Source organism: Bufo gargarizans, chromosome 3 (genome assembly GCF_014858855.1).
Source record: "Bufo gargarizans isolate SCDJY-AF-19 chromosome 3, ASM1485885v1, whole genome shotgun sequence".
Classification (NCBI taxonomy): Eukaryota; Metazoa; Chordata; class Amphibia; order Anura; family Bufonidae; genus Bufo; species Bufo gargarizans.
In genome coordinates, this window is record NC_058082.1 from 75,584,341 (window position 1) to 75,607,294 (window position 22,954).

A 22,954-nucleotide genomic window follows, 5' to 3' on the forward strand; every position below is an offset into this window, starting at 1 on the left:
TGGCTAAATCCTACATCAGGGTGAAGCTGTCACACCAAGTGCATTTAACCAGCAATAGTCTGTTTATTTTTTGGCCATATACTACATCAGGGGCAAGCTGCGCCTGTCACCAAGTGCATTTAACCCTCAGTAGTGTGGTTGGTCAAGCTGTCACACCAAGTGCATTTAACCATCAATAGTGTGGTTATTTTTTGGCCATATCCCAGTCTAATTCTGTCAGTAAACCTATACCTGTCACCCAGCGCCTAAATACTAGGCATCAAATTTATATCCAGCTAAATCTGTCATTACTGCTGTAGCTGGTCAAGTTATTTAGTGTCCGTCAAAGGACAGTTTTTGTTCTGGGTTGAAATACAATTCCCAATTTAGCAATTTCATAATTTAGTGGTTTCTGCTGTATCAGAGCTATTTGAAATCTATCCCTAAAAGGGTATATAATATTCAAGGTGTTCTGAATAACTTCACACACACGCTACTGTGCATTTCCAAGTCTAATTCTGTCAGTAAACCTATACCTGTCACCCAGCGCCTAAATACTAGGCCTAAAATTTATATCCTGCTAAATCTGTCATTACTGCTGTACTGTTGTGGCTGGGCAAGTTATTTAGTGTCCGTCAAAGCACAGTTTTTGTTCTGGGTTGAAATACAATTCCCAATTTAGCAATTTCCTAATTTAGTGGTTTCTGCTGTATCAGAGCTATTTGAAATCTATCCCTAAAAGGGTATATAATATTCAAGGTGCACATAGGGTCATTCTGAATAACTTCACACACACGCTACTGTGCATTTCCAAGTCTAATTCTGTCAGTAAACCTATACCTGTCACCCAGCGCCTAAATACTGGGCCTCAAATTTATATCCAGCTAAATCTGTCGTTACTGCTGTACTGTTGTGGCTGGGCAAGTTATTTAGTGTCCGTCAAAGCACATTTTTTGTTCTGGGTTGAAATACAATTCCCAATTTAGCAATTTCCTAATTTAGTGGTTTCTGCTGTATCAGGCCTACTTTAAATACATCCCTAAAAGGGTTTATCAGAATCAAGGTGCTGATAGGGTCATTCTCAATAACTTCACACACACGCTACTGTGCATATCCCAGTCTAATTCTGTCCGTAGGCCTCAAATTCATAGTCAGCTAAATCGGTGGTTACTGCTGTGCCTGTATTAGTGTAACACGGTACCTAAATAGATAGCCAGATAGTGTTAGGTGTCTGTAAAAAAAGGCCTGAAATTGAATTCAATACATTGGGCCAAATAATATTTTCGTTGTTGTGGTGAACGATAACAATGAGGAAAACATGTAGTAAGGGACGCGGACGTGGACATGGTCGTGGTGGTGTTAGTGGACCCTCTGGTGCTGGGAGAGGACGTGGCCATTCTGCCACATCCACACGTCCTAGTGTACCAACTACCTCAGGTCCCAGTAGCCGCCAGAATTTACAGTGATATATGGTGGGGCCCAATGCCGTTCTAAGGATGGTAAGGCCTGAGCAGGTACAGGCATTAGTCAATTGGGTGGCCGACAGTGGATCCAGCACGTTCACATTATCTCCCACCCAGTCTTCTGCAGAAAGCGCACAGATGGCGCCTGAAAACCAACCCCATCAGTCTGTCACATCACCCCCATGCATACCAGGGAAACTGTCTGAGCCTCAAGTTATGCAGCAGTCTCTTATGCTGTTTGAAGACTCTGCTGGCAGGGTTTCCCAAGGGCATCCACCTAGCCCTTCCCCAGCGGTGGAAGACATAGAATGCACTGACAGCACAACCACTTATGTTTCCTGATGATGAGGACATGGGAATACCACCTCAGCAAGTCTCTGATGATGACGAAACACAGGTGCCAACTGCTGCGTCTTTCTGCAGTGTGCAGACTGAACATGAGGTCAGGGATCAAGACTGGGTGGAAGACGATGCAGGGGACGATGAGGTCCTAGACCCCACATGGAATGAAGGTCGTGCCACTGACTTTCACAGTTCGGAGGAAGAGGCAGTGGTGAGACCGAGCCAACAGCGTAGAAAAAGAGGGAGCAGTGGGCAAAAGCAGAACACCCGCCGCCAAGAGACTTTGCCTGCTACTGACCGCCGCCATCTGGGACCGAGCACCCCAAAGGCAGCTTCAAGGAGTTCCCTGGCATGGCACTTCTTCAAACAATGTGCTGACGACAAGACCCGAGTGGTTTGCACGCTGTGCCATCAGAGCCTGAAGCGAGGCATTAACGTTCTGAACCTTAGCACAACCTGCATGACCAGGCACCTGCATGCAAAGCATGAACTGCAGTGGAGTAAACACCTTAAAAACAAGGAAGTCACTCAGGCTCCCCCTGCTACCTCTTCTGCTGCTGCCGCCTCGGCCTCTTCTGCTGCTGCCGCCTCGGCCTCTTCCTCCGCCTCTGGAGGAACGTTGGCACCTGCCGCCCAGCAAACAGGGGATGTACCACCAACACCACCACCACCTCCGTCACCAAGCATCTCAACCATGTCACACGGCAGCGTTCAGCTCTCCATCTCACAAACATTTGAGAGAAAGCGTAAATTCCCACCTAGCCACCCTCGATCCCTGGCCCTGAATGCCAGCATTTCTAAACTACTGGCCTATGAAATGCTGTCATTTAGGCTGGTGGACACAGACAGCTTCAAACAGCTCATGTCGCTTGCTGTCCCACAGTATGTTGTTCCCAGCCGCCACTACTTCTCCAAGAGAGCCGTGCCTTCCCTGCACAACCAAGTATCCGATAAAATCAAGTGTGCACTGCGCAACGCCATCTGTAGCAAGGTCCACCTAACCACAGATACGTGGACCAGTAAGCACGGCCAGGGACGCTATATCTCCCTAACTGCACACTGGGTAAATGTAGTGGCAGCTGGGCCCCAGGCGGAGAGCTGTTTGGCGCACGTCCTTCCGCCGCCAAGGATCGCAGGGCAACATTCTTTGCCTCCTGTTGCCACCTCCTCCTTCTCGGCTTCCTCCTCCTCTTCTTCCACCTGCTCATCCAGTCAGCCACACACCTTCACCACCAACTTCAGCACAGCCCGGGGTAAACGTCAGCAGGCCATTCTGAAACTTATATGTTTGGGGGACAGGCCCCACACCGCACAGGAGTTGTGGCGTGGTATAGAACAACAGACCGACGAGTGGTTGCTGCCGGTGAGCCTCAAGCCCGGCCTGGTGGTGTGCGATAATGGGCGAAATCTCGTTGCAGCTCTGGGACTAGCCGGTTTGACGCACATCCCTTGCCTGGCGCATGTGCTGAATTTGGTGGTGCAGAAGTTCATTCACAACTACCCCGACATGTCAGAGCTACTGCATAAAATGCGGGCCGTCTGTTCGCGCTTCCGGCGTTCACATCCTGCCGCTGCTCGCCTGTCTGCGCTACAGCGTAACTTCGGCCTTCCCGCTCACCGCCTCATATGCGACGTGCCCACCAGGTGGAACTCCACCTTGCACATGCTGGACAGACTGTGCGAGCAGCAGCAGGCCATAGTGGAGTTTCAGCTGCAGCACGCACGGGTCAGTCGCACTGCGGAACAGCACCACTTCACCACCAATGACTGGGCCTCCATGCGAGACCTGTGTGCCCTGTTGCGCTGTTTCGAGTACTCCACCAACATGGCCAGTGGCGATGACGCCGTTATCAGCGTTACAATACCACTTCTATGTCTCCTTGAGAAAACACTTAGGGCGATGATGGAAGAGGAGGTGGCCCAGGAGGAGGAGGAGGAGGAGGAGGAAGAGGGGTCATTTTTAGCACTTTCAGGCCATTCTCTTCGAAGTGACTCAGAGGGAGGTTTTTTGCAACAGCAGAGGACAGGTACAAGTGTGGCCAGCCAGGGCCCACTACTGGAGGACGAGGAGGAGGTGGAGGAGGATGAGGATGAAGCATGGTCACAGCGGGGTGGCACCCAACGCAGCTCGGGCCCATCACTGGTGCGTGGCTGGGGGGAAAGGCAGGACGATGACGATACGCCTCCCACAGAGGAAAGCTTGTCCTTACCCCTGGGCAGCCTGGCACACATGAGCGACTACATGCTGAAGTGCCTGCGCAATGACAGCAGAGTTGCCCACATTTTAACGTGTGCGGACTACTGGGTTGCCACCCTGCTGGATCCACGGTACAAAGACAATGTGCCCACCTTACGTCCTGCACTGGAGCGTGATAGGAAGATGCGCGAGTACAAGCGCACGTTGGTAGACGCGCTACTGAGAGCATTCCCAAATGTCACAGGGGAACAAATGGAAGCCCAAGGCCAAGGCAGAAGAGGAGCAAGAGGTCGCCAAGGCAGCTGTGTCACGGCCAGCTCCTCTGAGGGCAGGGTTAGCATGGCAGAGATGTGGAAAACTTTTGTCAACACGCCACAGCTAACTGCACCACCACCTGATACGCAACGTGTTAGCAGGAGGCAACATTTCACTAACATCGTGGAACAGTATGTGTGCACACCCCTCCACGTACTGACTGATGGTTCGGCCCCATTCAACTTCTGGGTGTCTAAATTGTCCACGTGGCCAGAGCTAGCCTTTTATGCCTTGGAGGTGCTGGCCTGCCCGGCGGCCAGCGTTTTGTCTGAACGTGTATTCAGCACGGCAGGGGGCGTCATTACAGACAAACGCAGCCGCCTGTCTACAGCCAATGTGGACAAGCTGACGTTCATAAAAATGAACCAGGCATGGATCCCACAGGACCTGTCCATCCCTTGTGCAGATTAGACATTAACTATCTCCCCTTAACCATATATTATTGTACTCCAGGGCACTTCCTCATTTAATCCTATTTTTATTTTCATTTTACCATTATATTGCGAGGCTACCCAAAGTTGAATGAACCTCTCCTCTGTCTGGGTGCCGGGGCCTAAATATATGCCAATGGACTGTTCCAATGTTGGGAGACGTGAAGCCTGATTCTCTGCTATGACATGCAGACTGATTCTCTGCTGACATGAAGCCAGATTCTCTGTTACGGGACCTCTCTCCTCTGCCTGTGTGCTGGGCCTAAATATCTGACAATGGACTGTTGCAGTGGTGGCTGACGTGAAGCCTGATTCTCTGCTATGACATGCAGACTAGTTCTCTGCTGACATGAAGCCAGATTCTGTGTTATGGGACCTCTCTCCTCTGCCTGGGTGCTGGGGCCTAAATTTATGACAATGGACTGTTGCAGTGGTGGATGACGTGAAGCCTGATTCTCTGCTATGATATGAAGACTGATTCTCTGCTAACATGAAGCCAGATTCTGTGTTATGGGACCTCTCTCCTCTGATTGGGTGCCAGGGCCTAAATCTATGACAATGGACTGTTGCAGTGGTGGGTGACGTGAAGCCTGATTCTCTGCTATGATATGAAGACTGATTATCTGCTGACATGAAGCCAGATTCTGTGTTATGGGACCTCTCTCCTCTGCCTGGGTGCCGGGGCCTAAATTTATGATATAGGACTGTTACAGTGGTGGGTGACGTGAAGCCTGATTCTCTGCTATGATATGAAGACTGATTATCTGCTGACATGAAGCCAGATTCTGTGTTATGGGACCTCTCTCCTCTGCCTGGGTGCCGGGGCCTAAATTTATGATAATGGACTGTTACAGTGGTGGGTGACGTGAAGCCTGATTCTCTGCTATGATATGAAGACTGATTATCTGCTGACATGAAGCCAGATTCTGTGTTATGGGACCTCTTTCCTCTGCCTGGGTGCCGGGGCCTAAATATCTGAGAATGGACTGTTCCAGTGGTGGGTGACGTGAAGCCAGATTCTCTGCTATGGGACCTCTCTCCAATTCATATTGGTTAATTTTTATTTATTTAATTTTTATTTAAATTCATTTCCCTATCCACATTTGTTTGCACGGGATTTACCTACATGTTGCTGCCTTTTGCAGCCCTCTAGCCCTTTCCTGGGCTGTTTTACAGCCTTTTTAGTGCCGAAAAGTTCGGGTCCCCATTGACTTCAATGGGGTTCGGGTTCGGGACGAAGTTCGGATCGGGTTCGGATCCCGAACCCGAACATTTCCGGGAAGTTCAGCCGAACTTCTTGAACCCGAACATCCAGGTGTCCGCTCAACTCTAATTATAATACTACAGATATTTTAGATCAATTAAAGGAAGGACATTAGCAAATGTCCCTTAGGCCTCATGCACACAACAGTATTTTTTTTGCAGTCTGCAAAAAATGGTACCACACACCTACACTTACCTAAAGAATTATTAGGAATCCATACTAATACGGTGTTGGACCCCCTTTTGCCTTCAGAACTGCCTTAATTCTATGTGGCATTGATTCAACAAGGTGCTGATAGCATTCTTTAGAAATGTTGGCCCATATTGATAGGATAGCATCTTGCAGTTGATGGAGATTTGAGGGATGCACATCCAGGGCACGAAGCTCCCGTTCAACCACATCCCAAAGATGCTCTATTGGGTTGAGATCTGGTGACTGTGGGGGCCATTTTAGTACAGTGAACTCATTGTCATGTTCAAGAAACCAATTTGAAATGATTCGAGCTTTGTGACATGGTGCATTATCCTGCTGGAAGTAGCCATCAGAGGATGGGTACATGGTGGTCATGAAGGGATGGACATGGTCAGAAACAATGCTCAGGTAGCCCATTTAAACGATTGCCAAATTGGCACTAAGGGGCCTAAAGTTGCCCAGAAAACATCCCCCACACCATTACACCACCACCACCAGCCTGCACAGTGGTAACAAGGCATGAAGGATACATGTTCTCATTCTGTTTACGCCAAATTTGGACTCTACCATTTGAATGTCTCAACAAAAATCGAGACTCATCAGACCAGGCAACATTTGTCCAGTCTTCAACAGTCCAATTTTGGTGAGCTCGTGCAAATTGTAGCCTCTTTTTCCTATTTGTAGTGGAGATGAGTGGTACCCGGTGGGGTCTTCTGCTGTTGTAGCCCACCTTTATTTCCCATTCTGACATTCAGTTTGGAGTTCAGGAGATTGTCTTGACCAGGACCACAACCCTACATGCATTGAAGCAACTGCCATGTGATCGGTTGACTAGATAATCGCATTAATGAGAAATAGAAGCAGTGTTCCTAATAATTCTTTAGGTGAGTGTATATCGAGAATGGAGCAGGGAAGGGGTTGCTGGAGGACTCCAGGTTTCCCTGGGTCCAGTCACCACCAAGCTATCTCCCTATAGAAGTGAATGGGAGCGCACCGCGCTTGCGCAGCCACCGCTCCCCTTTATTTCTATGCGGCCGATGGAAATAGGCAAGTCAGCACTCGGCTATTTTTGGCGGCCCCATAGAAATGAATGGAGGGCAGCAGCGTAGGCGTGGTGCATCCTCCCAGACTTTGCTGGCTTCTTTTACGAGACAGGTGTGGGTTCCAGCGGGTGGGACCCACACCTATCAGGCAATGAGAGTGTATCCTAGCGATATGCCCCCATTGTCTGAGATGGGAATACCCCTTTAATGCTGACCGTGAAATCTAAGTGGTTTACAGGGAGGGGTTTTCCACTCTGTGGTCCGACATCCTGCAGTATGGGTGGAGAAGGAAGTTAGAGAGGAGTGTAGCCCACCCCCTGCTAGGGGTAAGGGTGTGTGTGTGTGTGTGTGGGGGGAGTTCCCCTGCATAGGGAAGACAGCAAGGACCTAGTCTTGGCTGAGACTTGGCCATATTTCCAGTCTGAGCACCTTCAGCTCAGCTGGATGAGAAAAGCAGAAACTACAGACAACCTCCAAAGTTCCAGGAAGAAAGCATCCCCTGAGAATCCATCTGTGAGATAAGTCCAGAGTGCCTAGGAGAAGCCAATTCCTCCTCAGCTAGTCTGTCCCCATACAGCAGAAGGTACCAGATAAGTGCAGAAGCTAATACTGCCACAGTTACAGAGCTACCAAGCAGACGTTTATCCTGCAAGCTCCACATTTAAAGCAGAAGTACTCATTGCTGCCAATGATTGCCAAAGAGGACCAAGAGACCAAAGCTGTATACTGCTTGGATGCAAGTTATTTCAAGTAAAGCAATGTTTGAACTTCATCTAAAGGTTTGGGCATCATTTCTTCTGCAAAATTCCTCTATCACTCCTACTATCACTACACTCAAATTTATTGCAAGTGAGCCAAGATCCCGGAGTCCGTCTGTACCCAGGTAGGAGACACCGTGACACAATTCCCACAAAAATTTAAGTAAAAATAAACAAAAACTTCATTTTACAAAAATAAAGTTAAAAAAATAGGGGAAAAAAATAGACATATTAGGTATCGCCGCATGCATATCGACCAGCTCTATAAACATATCACATGACCTAACCCCTCAGATGAACACCGAAAAAAATAAAAAATAAAAACTGTGCTAAAGAAACAATTTTTTTTGTCACCTTACATCACAAAAAGTACAACAGCAAGCGATAATAAAGCCGTACACCCACCAATATAGTACCAATCTAACCGTCACCTCATCCCGCAAAAAATTTGCCCCTACCTGAGACAATCGCCCAAAAAATAAAAAAACTATGGTTTAGAATATGGAGACACTAAAACGTAATTTTTTTGTTTTAAAAAGCTGTTATTGTGTAAAACTCACATAAACAAAAAAAGTATACATATTAGGTATCGCCGCATCCGTATCGACCGGCTCTATAAAAATATTACATGACCTAACCCCTCAGATGAACACCATAAAAAATAAAAACTGTGCTAAATAAACTATTTTTGTCACCTTACATCACAAAAAGTGTAATAGCAAGCGATCAAAAAGTCATATGCACCCCAAAATAGTGCCAATCAAACCGTCATCTCATCCCGCAAAAATAATACCCTACCCAAGATAATGGCCCAAAAACTGAAAAAACTATGGCTGTCAGAATATGGAGACACTAAAACATGATTTTTTTGGGGTTTCATAAATGATATTATTGTATAAAATTTACATAAATAAAAAGTATACATATTAGGTATCGTCGCGTCCATATCGACTGGCTCTATTAAAATATCACATGACCTAACCCCTCAGATGAACACCGTAAAAAATAAAAATTGTGCTAAATAAAAAAAAAATTGTCACCTTACATCACATAAAGTGTAATAGCAAGCGATCAAAAAGTCATATGCACCCCAAAATAGTGCCAATCAAACCGTCATCTCATCCCGCAAAAATAATACCCTACCCAAAATAATGGCCCAAAAACTGAAAAAACTATGGCTCTCAGAATATGGAGACACTAAAACATGATTTTTTTTTGGTTTCATAAATTATATTATTGTGAAAAACTTACATAAATAAAAAGTATACATATTAGGTATCATCGCCTCCGTATCGACCATCTCTATAAAAATATCACATGACCTAACCCCTCAGATGAACACCGTAAAAAATATAAATTGTGCTAAATAAACAATTTTTTTGTCACCTTACATTACATAAAGTGTAATAGCAAGCGATCAAAAAGTCATATGCACCCCAAAATAGTGCCAATCAAACCGTCATCTCATCCCGCAAAAATAATACCCTACCCAAGATAATGGCCCAAAAACTGAAAAAACTATGGCTCTCAGAATATGGAGACACTAAAACATGATTTTTTTTTGGTTTCATAAATTATATTATTGTGAAAAACTTACATAAATAAAAAGTATACATATTAGGTATCGTCGCGTCCGTATCGACCATCTCTATAAAAATATCACATGACCTAACCCCTCAGATGAACACCGTAAAAAATAAAAATTGTGCTAAATAAACCATCGCTGTTCCCTGTCATTGTATCGGCTACTTACAAAGAAATGTGCTTCGTGACAAGGTAATTCGTCATGAAGCAAATTTTTGGGTAAAATTCGGCAAATCAGCCAAATCAAATTTTTTAGATTATCATCTATTGACACGTATCATTCTCTCTAGATTTTGAGCAACCCATATAAGCAAAAATATATCCTGTGGAAAATAATAGAAATGCATACAATACTCACAGCCATCGCAATTCACGTAAGTGGCTAAAAACTCCTTGATGCAAGTACATGATACAGTTGTTACTGAGATATCTAAAAGTAAAAAAAAACATGAGTGTTTGCAATATAGCATTTTAGCAAAGGTAATATAGAAATATATGGGGTCATTTGTCAAACTGGTGGAAAGTAGAACTGGCTTAGTTTCCCATAGCAACCAATCACCTTTCATTTTCCAAAGGAGCTGTCAAAAATGAAAGGTGGGATCTGATTGGTTGCTGTGGGCAACTAAGCCAGTTCTACTTTACACCAGTTTGATGAATTACCCCAATAGTCAATTTCAGGCTCTATATATCAGTTAAGCAGGTGGAATAAAGAGTCTTTTGTTATTATAAACAGTTTCTTCAAAAGCTATGAACACTTCATTGGCATTTTTTATGGATACATTTTACTCACTTTGGGCTAAAAATATTTTTTTCTAATTGGTCTTGTCCTACAGGGTTAGGTTTTTATGCATCTGCAGACTGTCTCTTTCTTTTTTACACTAAGTCCCATCATTTTGCTGTTCTGACAGATCATGTAAAGCCCTTATCTATGATTTCCTCATAGCTCAAAAACACTCATTTAAGCCAAACTGTAATCAGTTTGATAAGAATTTAGCTATAATGAGTGTTTATAAGCTGCCAGAAGTTCAGGGATAAGGGCTTCACGTGAGCCATCTGAACAGGGACTCTGCAGATAGGCTAACACTTAACCCCGTAGGATAAAAACTGCTGAAAATGTTTAATAAAGACTAATTGAAAAAAAAAAATTCTAGCCCAAAGCGAGTTAAACACAGTTGTAGAAAATGCACCCTATGGTGTTCATAGCCTTTTAAATTCAATTTAATAAAAGCTCTTACTCACAGTTTCTGTAGCTGATACAAGCCAAAAAAGGCTTTCTGTGATATATTCTTCAAACAGTTGTTCTGGAGAAATCTATTAGGAAACACAATAACGGTCATAAAAGTCAATCCCTAAATGATTTTAAAGAGTTTTACTACTAGCAGAGTCTGCACTGACGCCGCATATTTCATCATTTAGTATACAATGTGCCAGTCCTACTGAATAAGGCTGTTTTCTACAACTTCTATAAACTGAGAAGCTAATGAAAAATATATAACAGTTTACATCAATTTTTAAAGGGGATGTTAACACCATGGCATTTTTTGGATTCTCTGTTCTTTTAATTATTGCTCCCAGAGGTCCATTTTTCAAATTGACCACTGCATAGACATAGGGGGAAATGTATTTAAAAGGGTTTCCAAAATCAGTATCTGATTGGTGGGGATCTGACAACCGGGAAACAGCGCAAAAGGCACTTCATAGTGCTGCGCCTGCCACAGTGGAACTATTACTCTCAGAGAGCAAAGTGATAGCGCTCCTCAACTTGCACAGTAAAGAGTGCATTAGAGCAGCAGAGTGCCAGCATATACCGCCGTGCAGCAACTGTTCCCTGAGTGAGCAAGCAAAGACATCTCAGAGAACTACCATAAAGGCCATAGAACGTGTGCATTAGTCAAACTGCAGCCGACTCTTAAAGTGGCAGAACGGCAAAGGCAAAATAGTCAGAGAAAGAGTGCCCACCCTCCTGTGATCCCTAAAGAGAGAAAGAGACTGTCAGAACTATTGGGTATAAATAAACGCCATAAGTATAAGGCCTATATAAGATGTATTGACATGAACCTAAAGAACAACCATTTTATCTTATTTTAAAAGTGCAGGGTGAGTTCAGGATTTTTGAAATCAGGATTACTAACAAGGATTAACAAAATGTACCAGAGTGTTTCCCCAAGTCTGTTTTTGTGAAAAGGAAGTTTCCCAAGGTCTAATGAAAAGTATTTACCTAGATAAGACAATGTATTAGAAATGTGCTGAGTTTTGATGATTTTCAGTGAATAGAAAGACTCTAATTTTTCTTTGGGGTTTTTATATTAATCAATGTATGAGTGAATTTTGATTTTTATATCATCAATTTAAATATGTGTGCTTTATATATAAGAGTGTGGTTATAGTTTTAAGGTTAGAATTGAGGTAAAAACTCCTATGTCATTTTTTAGAATCTCTCCCAGAGTAAAGCACAAGTTAATGATTTCTTGAATGGAGAAATGTGGACACAGGTGATCATAAACAAACCCTGTCTTTTCCCCAGAACAATGACTTGAATATGGTCATGTGTATCTTGATTTAATTAGGTCTGGTCAAAAGATTAAGGGATAAACGAGGTGTTTGACTAAATACAAAAGTCATTGTCTATTTAAGATCTCCTTAAGGTTTTGTCTAAATCATTAGTTAAAGATTATTTCAAGTAAATGAATAAGAGAAATAAGTGAGTGCCTCGACTTTTGTATGGAGTACTAGTGCCATCTAGTGTTAGGGTAACATAAAGGTTTAGGGTGTAAAGTGAGGTCACTAGTTAATGATAAAACTTGGCCAAGCCTTTTCTAAGATAGGATAAAAAGATGGTATGGGCTGACAGAAGGGGACGATCTTGAGAGAAAGGGACCATCTTCAGAAAGACGATCATCAGAGATCTATCATCAGGAAACTATCAAAAAGGGAGAAGACCAGATCCAGCCCTGACCACCTTTTTCAGTCATTGGAGGCAGCCATCTTAGAACCATTGAAACTGATTTCTGCTAGCTGACATTTTGGTATAGTATAACCTTACCTATATTTTATAGGATAATTAATTAATATAATACATATCTATATATATTCAATTAACCATACCTTGTGTATAGTATCTGTTGGAATAAGATTGGGGTGTACCTGCAGCATCATCCTAAAAATTAATCCAATATAGGGAGATTGAAAATATACTGGTGAAAACACGGTATTATCTCTAAGGAATTGAATTTAGTTCTAGACCGGTATGGTTGATTATATATATATATATATATATATATATATACAGTACAGACCAAAAGTTTGGACACACCTTCTCATTCAAAGAGTTTTCTTTATTTTCATGACTATGAAAATTGTAGAGTCACACTGAAGGCATCAAAACTATGAATTAACACATGTGGAATTATATACATAACAAAAAAGTGTGAAACAACTGAAAATATGTCATATTCTAGGTTCTTCAAAGTAGCCACCTTTTGCTTTGATTACTGCTTTGCACACTCTTGGCATTCTCTTGATGAGCTTCAAGAGGTAGTCACCTGAAATTGTTTTCACTTCACAGGTGTGCCCTGTCAGGTTTAATAGTGGGATTTCTTGCCTTATAAATGGGGTTGGGACCATCAGTTGTGTCGTGGAGAAGTCAGGTGGATACACAGCTGATAGTCCTACTGAATAGACTGGTAGAATTTGTATTATGGCAAGAAAAAAGCAGCTAAGTAAAGAAAAACGAGTGGCCATCATTACTTTAAAGGGACACTGACAGCCACAATTAGCATATTTAGGTATATATACACGTGAGTACAGGTCTTATAAAGTCTATTAAAATGATCTAAGTATCCCCCCTGTCCACCTTATAAGTACCAAAATATAAAGTTATATAATTCCACATGTGTTAATTCATAGTTTTGATGCCTTCAGTGTGAATCTACAATTTTCTTTGAATGAGAAGGTGTGTCCAAACTTTTGGTCTGTACTGTATATATTATAGATAAAAGATAAACCAGACTTGGGTTTAATCAGACATTTGTCGACTGAGAGAAATCAAGTATTAAATTGACTTAAGATATAATTGAGGGGTATCATTATAATAAGGCATAATTGTGTATATATACTGTATATTCTCAATTATTTTTGACTTTCTCACTATTTTGCATATCATTGATTGAATTTCAATTGTCACCAATTTTATTATATATTATTTTGCACTAAAAATTGTATTAATAAATTACATATATATTTTGTCTGTAACTGGGTTTTGTCTTCAATTCAACGCAGATCACGAGCTTGTTTTAGCTTGATATTTATGATAATAAATTAGAATCTCCTTCATTACAGATTTTAAATTATTCACATAAATAATATAGACTGTCAATCGGAGACAGCATAAATATTCCGACAAGACGCATGGTGGGAGGCCAAAGCCCAGAGCTAGAGTGCCTGCACCGCTATCCACGGAGAGACCACGTACTGCAGCCAGCTAGTTTCCCGCCACAAGGCCCAAAGCGTGCAGCAGCGTATCCAAACCAGTGCATCGCAAGTCAGCACAGCGCCATCAAATGGAAGCTGAAATGGAGGCACAGCGCCATCAAATGGAAGCTGAATTGAAAAGTCTGGAAAAGCAGAAAGAAGTTAAGATCATAGAAGCCAGACTCAGAGTACATGAGGAGGATATGAGTCAAAGTAGTCATAGGTTCAAATCTGTACTAAGTGAAGAAAAAGACTCCTACTTTCCTTCATATGCCCAGGAAAATGGAAGGAAATCTCCAGCATGTAGTGAAGAAATAAGTTATTATCCTTCCATCCCTGCTCATAAAAATAAAGAGAGGCCTAGTCCAGTGTTAGAAAAAAGGTGTGTAAATTAACCGTCTATCTCTAACGGAAAAGATGAAGAAAGGGACTCACCTAATTCAGAACTAAGTGAGAAAATAGAACCGGTGATTCTATTCCTAGATTCCACTGCAATGCTCAGGAGAATGTTACAACCATTGACCCAGCAAGACCATAGAGAACAGTACTAGCTAGACTTCCCATTCTGGAACCTACTGTAGTTTCAGGGGACGTACTGAAGTTCATAGAGTGGAAGGCAAGATTTGAAATGATCATTGAGCATCATTGCTTCAGTCCAGTTGACAAGTTATTATACCTTCAGTGGAGAAGGTTGGTGGAGAAGCTATGAAAATTCTTGAAGGTAACTTCTATAGAAAAGACGAAGAAGCCTACAAACAAGCTTGGGAAAAACTTAATGCCAGATATGGTCATCCTTTCTTAGTACAAAGAGCCTTTAGAGAGAAACTGAATAACTGGCCTAAAATAGGTCCTAAAGAACACTTCAGACTCCAAAAGTATGGTGACTTCTTGCAAGCATGCAGCAATGCCATCCCACATGTTCAGGGACTGGAAGTACTGAACAACTATCTGGAAAACCACAGGATGCTAACTAAACTACCTGAAGAAGTGGCTTCGAGATAAAATCGCTATGTGACTAAACAGTTAGATCTAGGTAATAACTTCCCAAGTTTTAAAGAGTTCTTCTTACGTCTTAAAATCCTTAGAAGAAAGGCCTGCAAGAGAGATAAGACGCGCAAGAGCAACTAGATTTGCAACCAACGCAGCAGCTAAAGGTCCAGATACCTATGAGAGCAAGTCCAAAGTCACTACTGGGATCAGTAGAGAGACAGAACCGACAAATGTTCAGACTACCTTTTAAGTGTATGTTCTGTGGAGAGAACCACTCCATACAGAAGTGCCAACAATTGAAGGCGAAGTCCCCAGAAGAAAAGAAAAAATTTGCGCTGGATAACCAACTGTGTTTTGGATGCCTAAGAAAAGGCCATCTTACTAAGGAGTGTAAGAAAAAGGCCACATGCAGCTTTTGCAAAGGACGCCATCCTACACCACTACGTGAAGAACGTTCAAAGAAGGATAAATCCTCAATACCTAAAGATACTGAGGAAGGAAAGAAAGGATCGGTATTCTCTTGCAGCATGAGGGAAGGAGAAAGCAATGGCACATCAATGGTTGTACCAGTGTGCATATTAAATCCTAAAAGGAGGAACAAGAAGGTATACACCTATGTGCTACTGGATGCCCAGAGTGATACCACCTTCATTGATCAAGAAATCTGCAATAAATTACAAGTGGCTGTGACTACAGAAACAGTGACGCTCAAACTCACCACAATGACGGGGAGAGACTGTCACAACCAGACAGCTGAGAAGCTCTGACAGAGGCCTTTCAGAACCTCCTCCTTGAGTTTCTGTGTTGTGGTATTCAGTTCCTCCTCTCGTTAGCCTCTCTCAGCTGTCATGTGTTGGACTAATTGCTTCCCTTTAAATTCCTCCCCAGAATGCTTTTCTGGGCGGCTTATACTACTTCCTGGAGTGTGTGTGCATGCTGACTTTGTTCTCCTGTTTGCTTCAAAGCTAAGTGTTGTACCTTTATCTGTTATTTTCTGTTTGCTGGATCCCAGGTGACCCTGACTCCCTCCGTATCTTGTGTAGGGAGCCGGTGGTCGTGTCCCTTCACTATTGTAGGGTGCTCAGGGCTTTATAGTCAAGGTTCGTGGATATGCAAACCTCCACCATTAGGATCTTTGCATAGGCTGAGCAGCCAGGGAAAGTGCCAGGTCTTCTGCAGGGGTCTCGTTTGGTTCCTTAGCTTTTGGATCCAGCGAGTCATTTATACATGTTGCTTTGCCTTGTTTCCTGTACACCGTCCGTGACAGAGACACATTAGTGAACAGTCAAATGGTCAAAGGACAGAGAGTTAGAGGACTTCATTCAAACTGCACATTAGATCTACCTCCAGCTTATACAAAAGACGATATACCTCTAGATTGAGATCGCATACCTACCTGTGAAGCCAATGAATGGGAGCACCTATCTGTCATAACTCATGAAATGTTCCCAATGAAGGAGTTTGGTGTTGGACTGTAGAAGAAAATATTCAGCAGAATCAACAAGGTCATCTTGAAATGCCCTTACCTTTTAGAGAACGACCTCGTCTGCCAAATAAAAGAAATCTTGCCCTAGCAAGAATAAAAAGTTTGAAGAAAAAGATGGGAAGAGATCCCAAATTCAAGCAGGATTATTTGAAATTCATGGAAGGCATCCTCGAAGAAGGACATGCAGAGAAAGTTAATAATTAGCCTTAAGAAGGAGAAGTGTGGTACATCCCACATCAGGGTGTTTACCATTCAAAGAAACCAGATAAGATTAGAATAGTATTTAATTGCTCAGAAAAGTACAATGGTGTTGCATTAAATGATCATCTACTAAAAGGACCAGATCTTACAAACACTCTGCCTGGAGTACTCTGTAGATTCAGGAAGTATCCCGTACTGGTCATGTGTGACGTTGAAAACATGTTTCACCAGTTTCATGTGAAAAATGAAGATAGAGACTTTCTGAGGTTTCTGGAGATACAGATACAGAGCCAGCAGAATACAGAATGAAAGTACACTTGTTTGGAGCAGCATCGTCTCCAGGTTGCGCCAATTATGGTATGAAGTACCTAGCTAATCAGAATGAAAAGGATTGCCCATCGGCAGCAAATTTTCTGAAGAGAAACTTTTATGTAGATGATGGTCTTATAAGTCTAGAGTCCACAGTATCTGCAATCAAACTAGTGAAAGAAAGCCAAGCATTATGCACAAGAGGAAACCTGCGCCTTCACAAATTCATCTCAAACAGAGAGGTACTGGAATCCATCAGTGACTCTCAACGTGCAGCAGCAATGAAGAATGTAGATCTCAATTATGATCCTCTTCCAGTCCAGAACGCACTTGGATTGGGATGGAATGTAGAGAATGTGCTGTTTCTTTCAAAATTAATTCATGCACTGTATTATTATATCTTTTTTGCGCTATGTTGTTACCTATGTATTGTTCTCTGCTGCCATCTGCTGGCCGGAATTCATATGCTGCACGCCTTGTTTCTTGTCTATAAAGTTTTTCTCGGCTGGGCGTGGTTTTAGCAGCCTTGGTCCTTGTCACTTCCTGTAGCCATTTTCAGTGCTGCACTCCTTGTGACTGGAGACTCACATCTTGGCTTGTGAAGGCATCAATTTTTGACCAGCAGTTGCCTCAGCAGTTGCCTCAGCAGTTAGCCTCAGGAAAGACATCCACATGACAGCATCTACTGCATCACTGTATTGCATAACCGTATGTCACTGCTCTGGATCAAATAAACCCACGTTTGATTGCATCCTCATGTCTACGTCTGGATCCATCTAACCCGAGCATCTGCCGGTCTGGTCTGCTCCACTGCTTGGATACGAAGGTAGGACAGTCACAAGGTCATTATCAGTTACACCTTCATTCGCCTTCATGTGGGACAAAACAGTCAAAAACTGCCTTAAAGCCTTATACCCCAGTAAATACCCGTCTCAAAGTCCAATGCCCGGCTACAGATTCCCTCAGAGCCCAGTGCCACACTCAGGAACCTCCCTTGCAACAGGCCCACTCGCAGCAAATCTGCCCGGCAACAGTGCACGTCCCACAAGCCCAAGGGGAAGCACGGTGTGTCCGCAGTAGATATACTCTTGCCTGGAAGTCTTCCACTACTCGCGAAGCCACTTTCTACATCCTATATTAACCCTTGCTCGCATGATATAAGAACTGTTCACGCACCTCAAACCAAAACCCCGCAATTCACTCAAAACACTTTAGGAATCTTATCGGGGTGCCTCATCTGAGCCGCACGGCAATTTTCAGCCCACAATTCGAAAGTTCATTTTCTTAAAGAGACAGCGCACCTTAAATCAAAATGGCCGAAAAGGACCTTGTACAGTTCCCCAGTGATGAAACAAAGCAAATGCAACCTGATACTGATCATTATGAAGAGCTGGAGGTAGAACCCACACTTCCAGAAGACCAAGTCACACGACCAAGGCGTGGGAGAGTTGGATAAGAGACTTGCAAAACTTGAGAGAAGTTCGGATACCCAGATGTTTTGTACCTCATGATTTCGGAAAGGACACAAAAATAGAACTTCATCCCTTTTCAGATGCTAGTAGTTATGGTTATAGTCAGTGCATCAGTCACCGGAACTAAGCAAACAGCCAGCTTCGGTTGTCAGCGCTTTGAGCGTTTCTCCAGTTGGAAGAGACTAGTCAGAACTATTGCAAGGTTAGTGCACATTGCAAGATGTTATCATAATACTCACCAAGATAAAGATTGTCATGGTTGGCATGCCTGTCATAAAGCCTTCTCTGCTGAGAACATCTCTCATAGTGAGTACCTCATAATACGTCACGTCCAGCAGGAAAATTTCAACATAGAATGGAAGTGTTTGTACAACAAACAGCAGATTCCTTTAAAAAGTCCTCTCGCCAACTTAAATCCAGTTATCGACAGTTTTGGCTTGCTGAGAGTTGGTGGTCGTTTGAATCAAGCCCACCTGGGAATTGCAGAACAAAATCCTCTCATCATTCCCAGCAAACACCATATCACCGTCTTGCTAATCTGACACTACCACGAAAGGGCCGAACACCAAGGTAGGCAAATTACTGAGGGCAAATTACGGTCTGCAGGCCTTTGGATAAGGCCCCATGCACACGGCCGTTGTTCACAGCCGTGTGCGGGCCGTGGAACCGCGGCCTGGATCCCTCCTGAGAGCAGGAGCGCACGGCGTCACTGGTTGCTATGACGCCGTGCGCTCCCTGCTGCCGCCGCAATACAGTAATACACTGGTATAGATCGTACCAGTGTATTACTGTACTGTGCCGGCAGCAGGGGGCGCACGGCGTCATAGCAACCAGTGACGCCGTGCGCTCCTGCTCTCAGGAGGGATCCAGGCCGCGGTTCCACGGCCCGCACACGGCTGTGAACAACGGCCGTGTGCATGGGGCCTTATAGGTATGAAAAAATGTGTGGCCCAAGTACTGCATCAGTGTGTGCACTGTCGTAAAGCAAGAGGAAAACAACTACACCAACAAATGGCCGACTTGCCTGCGGATAGACTATGTACAGAGCCGCCTTTCACCTATGTTGGCCTAGATGTCTTTGGGCCATGGATGGTGTCCGCACGCAGGACCCGCAGCGGTCACGCAAACAGTAAGCGTTGGGCCGTACTATTTACTTGCATGAGTGTGCGAGCAGTTCACATAGAGGTGATAGAATCTATGGACACATCCAGCCTTATTAATGCCTTAAGACGGTTCTTCGCAATCAGAGGACCAGTAAAACAATTGAGGTCTGACCAGGGAAGCAACTTCATCGGAGCCTGTAGAGAACTTAACATCGACACCAAGTCCATTCAAGATCAGTTGGCGGAAAAGGGTTGCACCTGGATTTTCAACCCTCCTCATAGTTCCCACATGGGGGGCTCCTGGGAGAGAATGATCGGCATCTCACGCAACATCTTAAACTCTATGTTGATGGATGTAAACTCGTCAAGACTCACACATGAGACTCTAGTCACCCTTCTCACCGAAGTTTCGGCCCTTATCAATTCAAGACCCCTTGTGCCAGTGTCTATGGATCCTGAGACACCAGCCATACTGACTCCGGCTATTCTACTTACCCAAAAAACTGAGAGTACGCTTATTCCTAGTGGAGAATTCACTCATGCTAACATCTATCAAAAACACTGGAAACGCGTACAATACTTAGCAGATTACTTCTGGAACAGGTGGCGAAAGGAGTACCTCAGTGTTCTTCAAGGAAGAAGAAAATGGCAACACCACAAACCAAACTTAAAGGAAGGAGACCTTGTATTGATGAAAGAGCAACAAACCGAAAGGATTGACTGGCCTATCGGACTAATTTCAAGGGTTTTCCCTAGCAAGGATGGCAAGGTCCGGAAAGTGGAGTTGAAGATCTTCAGGAAAGGCGAGCTCTCAAGACCAATCAACAAACTCATCTTAATATTACCCATCGAGAACGTCCCTGCTGGGTGAACAGGACTGTATCTAGCTTCGCAGATCTTCTCCATTCCAAGTTGGAAAACAGGGCTAATCTATGTTTTGCATTCTAACATGTTCTTTTTACAGGTTGTTTTATATTTTATGGACATTCGTCGTAGTGAAATCCCCGAAGTGAATTTCAGACGGGGAGTGTGCTGTTTCTTTCAAAATTAATTCATGCACTGTATTATTATATCTTTTTTGCACTATGTTGTTACCTATGTATTGTTCTCTGCTGCCATCTGCTGGCCGGAATTCGTATGCTGCACGCCTTGTTACTTGTCTATAAAGTTTTTCTCGGCTGGGCGTGGTTTTAGCAGCCTTGGTCCTTGTCACTTCCTGTAGCCATTTTCAGTGCTGCACTCCTTGTGACTGGAGACTCACATCTTGGCTTGTGAAGGCATCAGTTTTTGACCAGCAGTTGCCTCAGCAGTTAGCCTCAGGAAAGACATCCACATGACAGCATCTATTGCGTCACTGTATTGCATAACCGTATGTCACTGCTCTGGATCAAATAAACCCACGTTTGATTGCATCCTCATGTCTACGTCTGGATCCATCTAACCCGAGCATCTGCCGGTCCGGTCTGCTCCACTGCTTGGATACGAAGGTAGGACAGTCACAAGGTCATTATCAGTTACACTTTCATTTGCCTTCATGTGGGGACAGAACAGAGAACAAGTTCTTCTTTGAAGTATCTATTGAAAAGAAAGTTGCAACTAGACAAACCATTCTTTCCGCAGAGGTTTCTATATTTGATCCATTGGGATTCTTGTCCCCAGTAATCCTCAGAGCAAAAGGCATACTGCAAGAATTATGTAGAAAGAAGTTGGGATTGGATGAGCCCATACCTGAAAATTTGAGGCCAAGGTGGGAGAGTTGGATAAGAGACTTGCAAAACTTGAGAGAAGTTCGGATACCCAGATGTTTTGTACCTCATGATTTCGGAAAGGACACAAAAATAGAACTTCATCACTTTTCAGATGCTAGTAGTTATGGTTATAGTCAGTGCTTCTACATCAGAGTAATAGGAGAAGAAAAGATACACTGTGCCCTGGTTATGGGGAAGGCTAGAGTTGCACCTACCAGTATTCAGACAATACCAAGACTTGAACTAACAGCAGCTGTTGTTTCAGCATCAGTAAGCAAGTTTCTGAGAGAAGAATTGGAATTGAAAATATATGAAGAATATTTTTGGACAGATTTACAAGTTGTCCTAGGATTCATAAACAATGAAGCTCGAAGATTCCATATTTTTGTCTCCAACAGAGTTCAGAAAATTCAGGAAATAACAAATCTGGAACATTGGCATCACATTGACATAAAGCATAACCCAGCAGATCATGCTTCAAGAGGCCTGACTGTAACTGAATTGGTTCACAGGTCCAGAGTCACGACCAGTAAAGGTTACGCAGAATTGTCTATGGGTGACCCAGAATTAAAAGTTGTACAAACATTGAGCACTGCTGCCAAGTGTCAAGATGACATACTTGAAAGACTAGCCAGATGTTCAAAATGGAATACATTCATAAACGTAGTAGCTCAAATTCAACGTTTGGCAAAGGGAATCAGAAAGAAGAAATTGTTGAATGTAGAAGAAAGAATGAAAGCTGAAGAAACAGTCATAAGACTCATTCAACAGAGATTCTACAGTGAAGAGTTAAAGAGACTTAGTCAAGAACCTAAAAGGCTTCCAAACAACCACCAATTGTACAAGCTTAATCTTGTTCTGCAGGATGGTATACTGAAGGTGGGAGGGAGACTAGAAAATGCATTGTTACCTAGTAGAGTGAAACATCCATCAATTCTACCCAAAAACTCTACCTTCACAAGATTAAATATTGATCACTACCACAACATATCCTTGCATCAAGAGAAGGTCGTTACTGGATTGTGAAAGGAAGCAAAGTTATAGCAAAATATATAAGCAAATTTGTAGTCTGCAGAAAGACACGTAGACCTACCGAAGAGCAAAGAATGACAGGTTTACCGGCAGATCGTGTGAACCCATCACCACCATTTCTTTATAGCGGAATGGATTGTTTTGGCCCATTCATCGCCAAACAGAACCGCAAGGAGTGCAAGAGATATGGACTAATAATTACATGTCTGAGTTCCAGAGCAATTCACCTGGAAATGTTAGAGGATATGTCAACTGATGCATTTATTAACGCCTTAAGATGTTTCATAGCCATCAGAGGTACCATCAGAGAGCTTTGATCTGACCAAGGATCTAATTTTGTAGGAGAAAAGAATGAATTGAAGAAAGTGCTAAAAGAGATTGATAAAGAAAAAGTAACTGAGTATTTGTTAGAGAAATAGTGTGATTTTCACATGAATGCTCCACATGCAAGCCATACTGGAGGAGTTGGGAAAGACAAATCAGAACTGTGAGAAATGTATTAAGTTCAGTGTTGAAAATGAACGCTGGAAGAATAGATAATGCTTCACTTAGGACCCTATTCTATGAAGTGATGT

The 22,954-nt window shown here is 43.2% G+C and overlaps 1 protein-coding gene across 1 annotated transcript in view; it reads right to left on the reverse strand.

The window, feature by feature from the left end:
• The window catches only part of RXFP2 (relaxin family peptide receptor 2), a 331,515-nt gene that overhangs the window by 104,173 nt on the left and 204,388 nt on the right, over positions 1 to 22,954 (reverse strand). Inside the window, exons 7-8 of the mRNA XM_044285462.1 lie at positions 10,808 to 10,879; positions 9,927 to 9,998 (exon numbers count right to left, since the gene is read on the reverse strand). Of these exons, the coding sequence (XP_044141397.1) occupies positions 9,927 to 9,998; positions 10,808 to 10,879 (144 nt within the window). The remainder of the gene's footprint in view (positions 1 to 9,926; positions 9,999 to 10,807; positions 10,880 to 22,954) is intronic.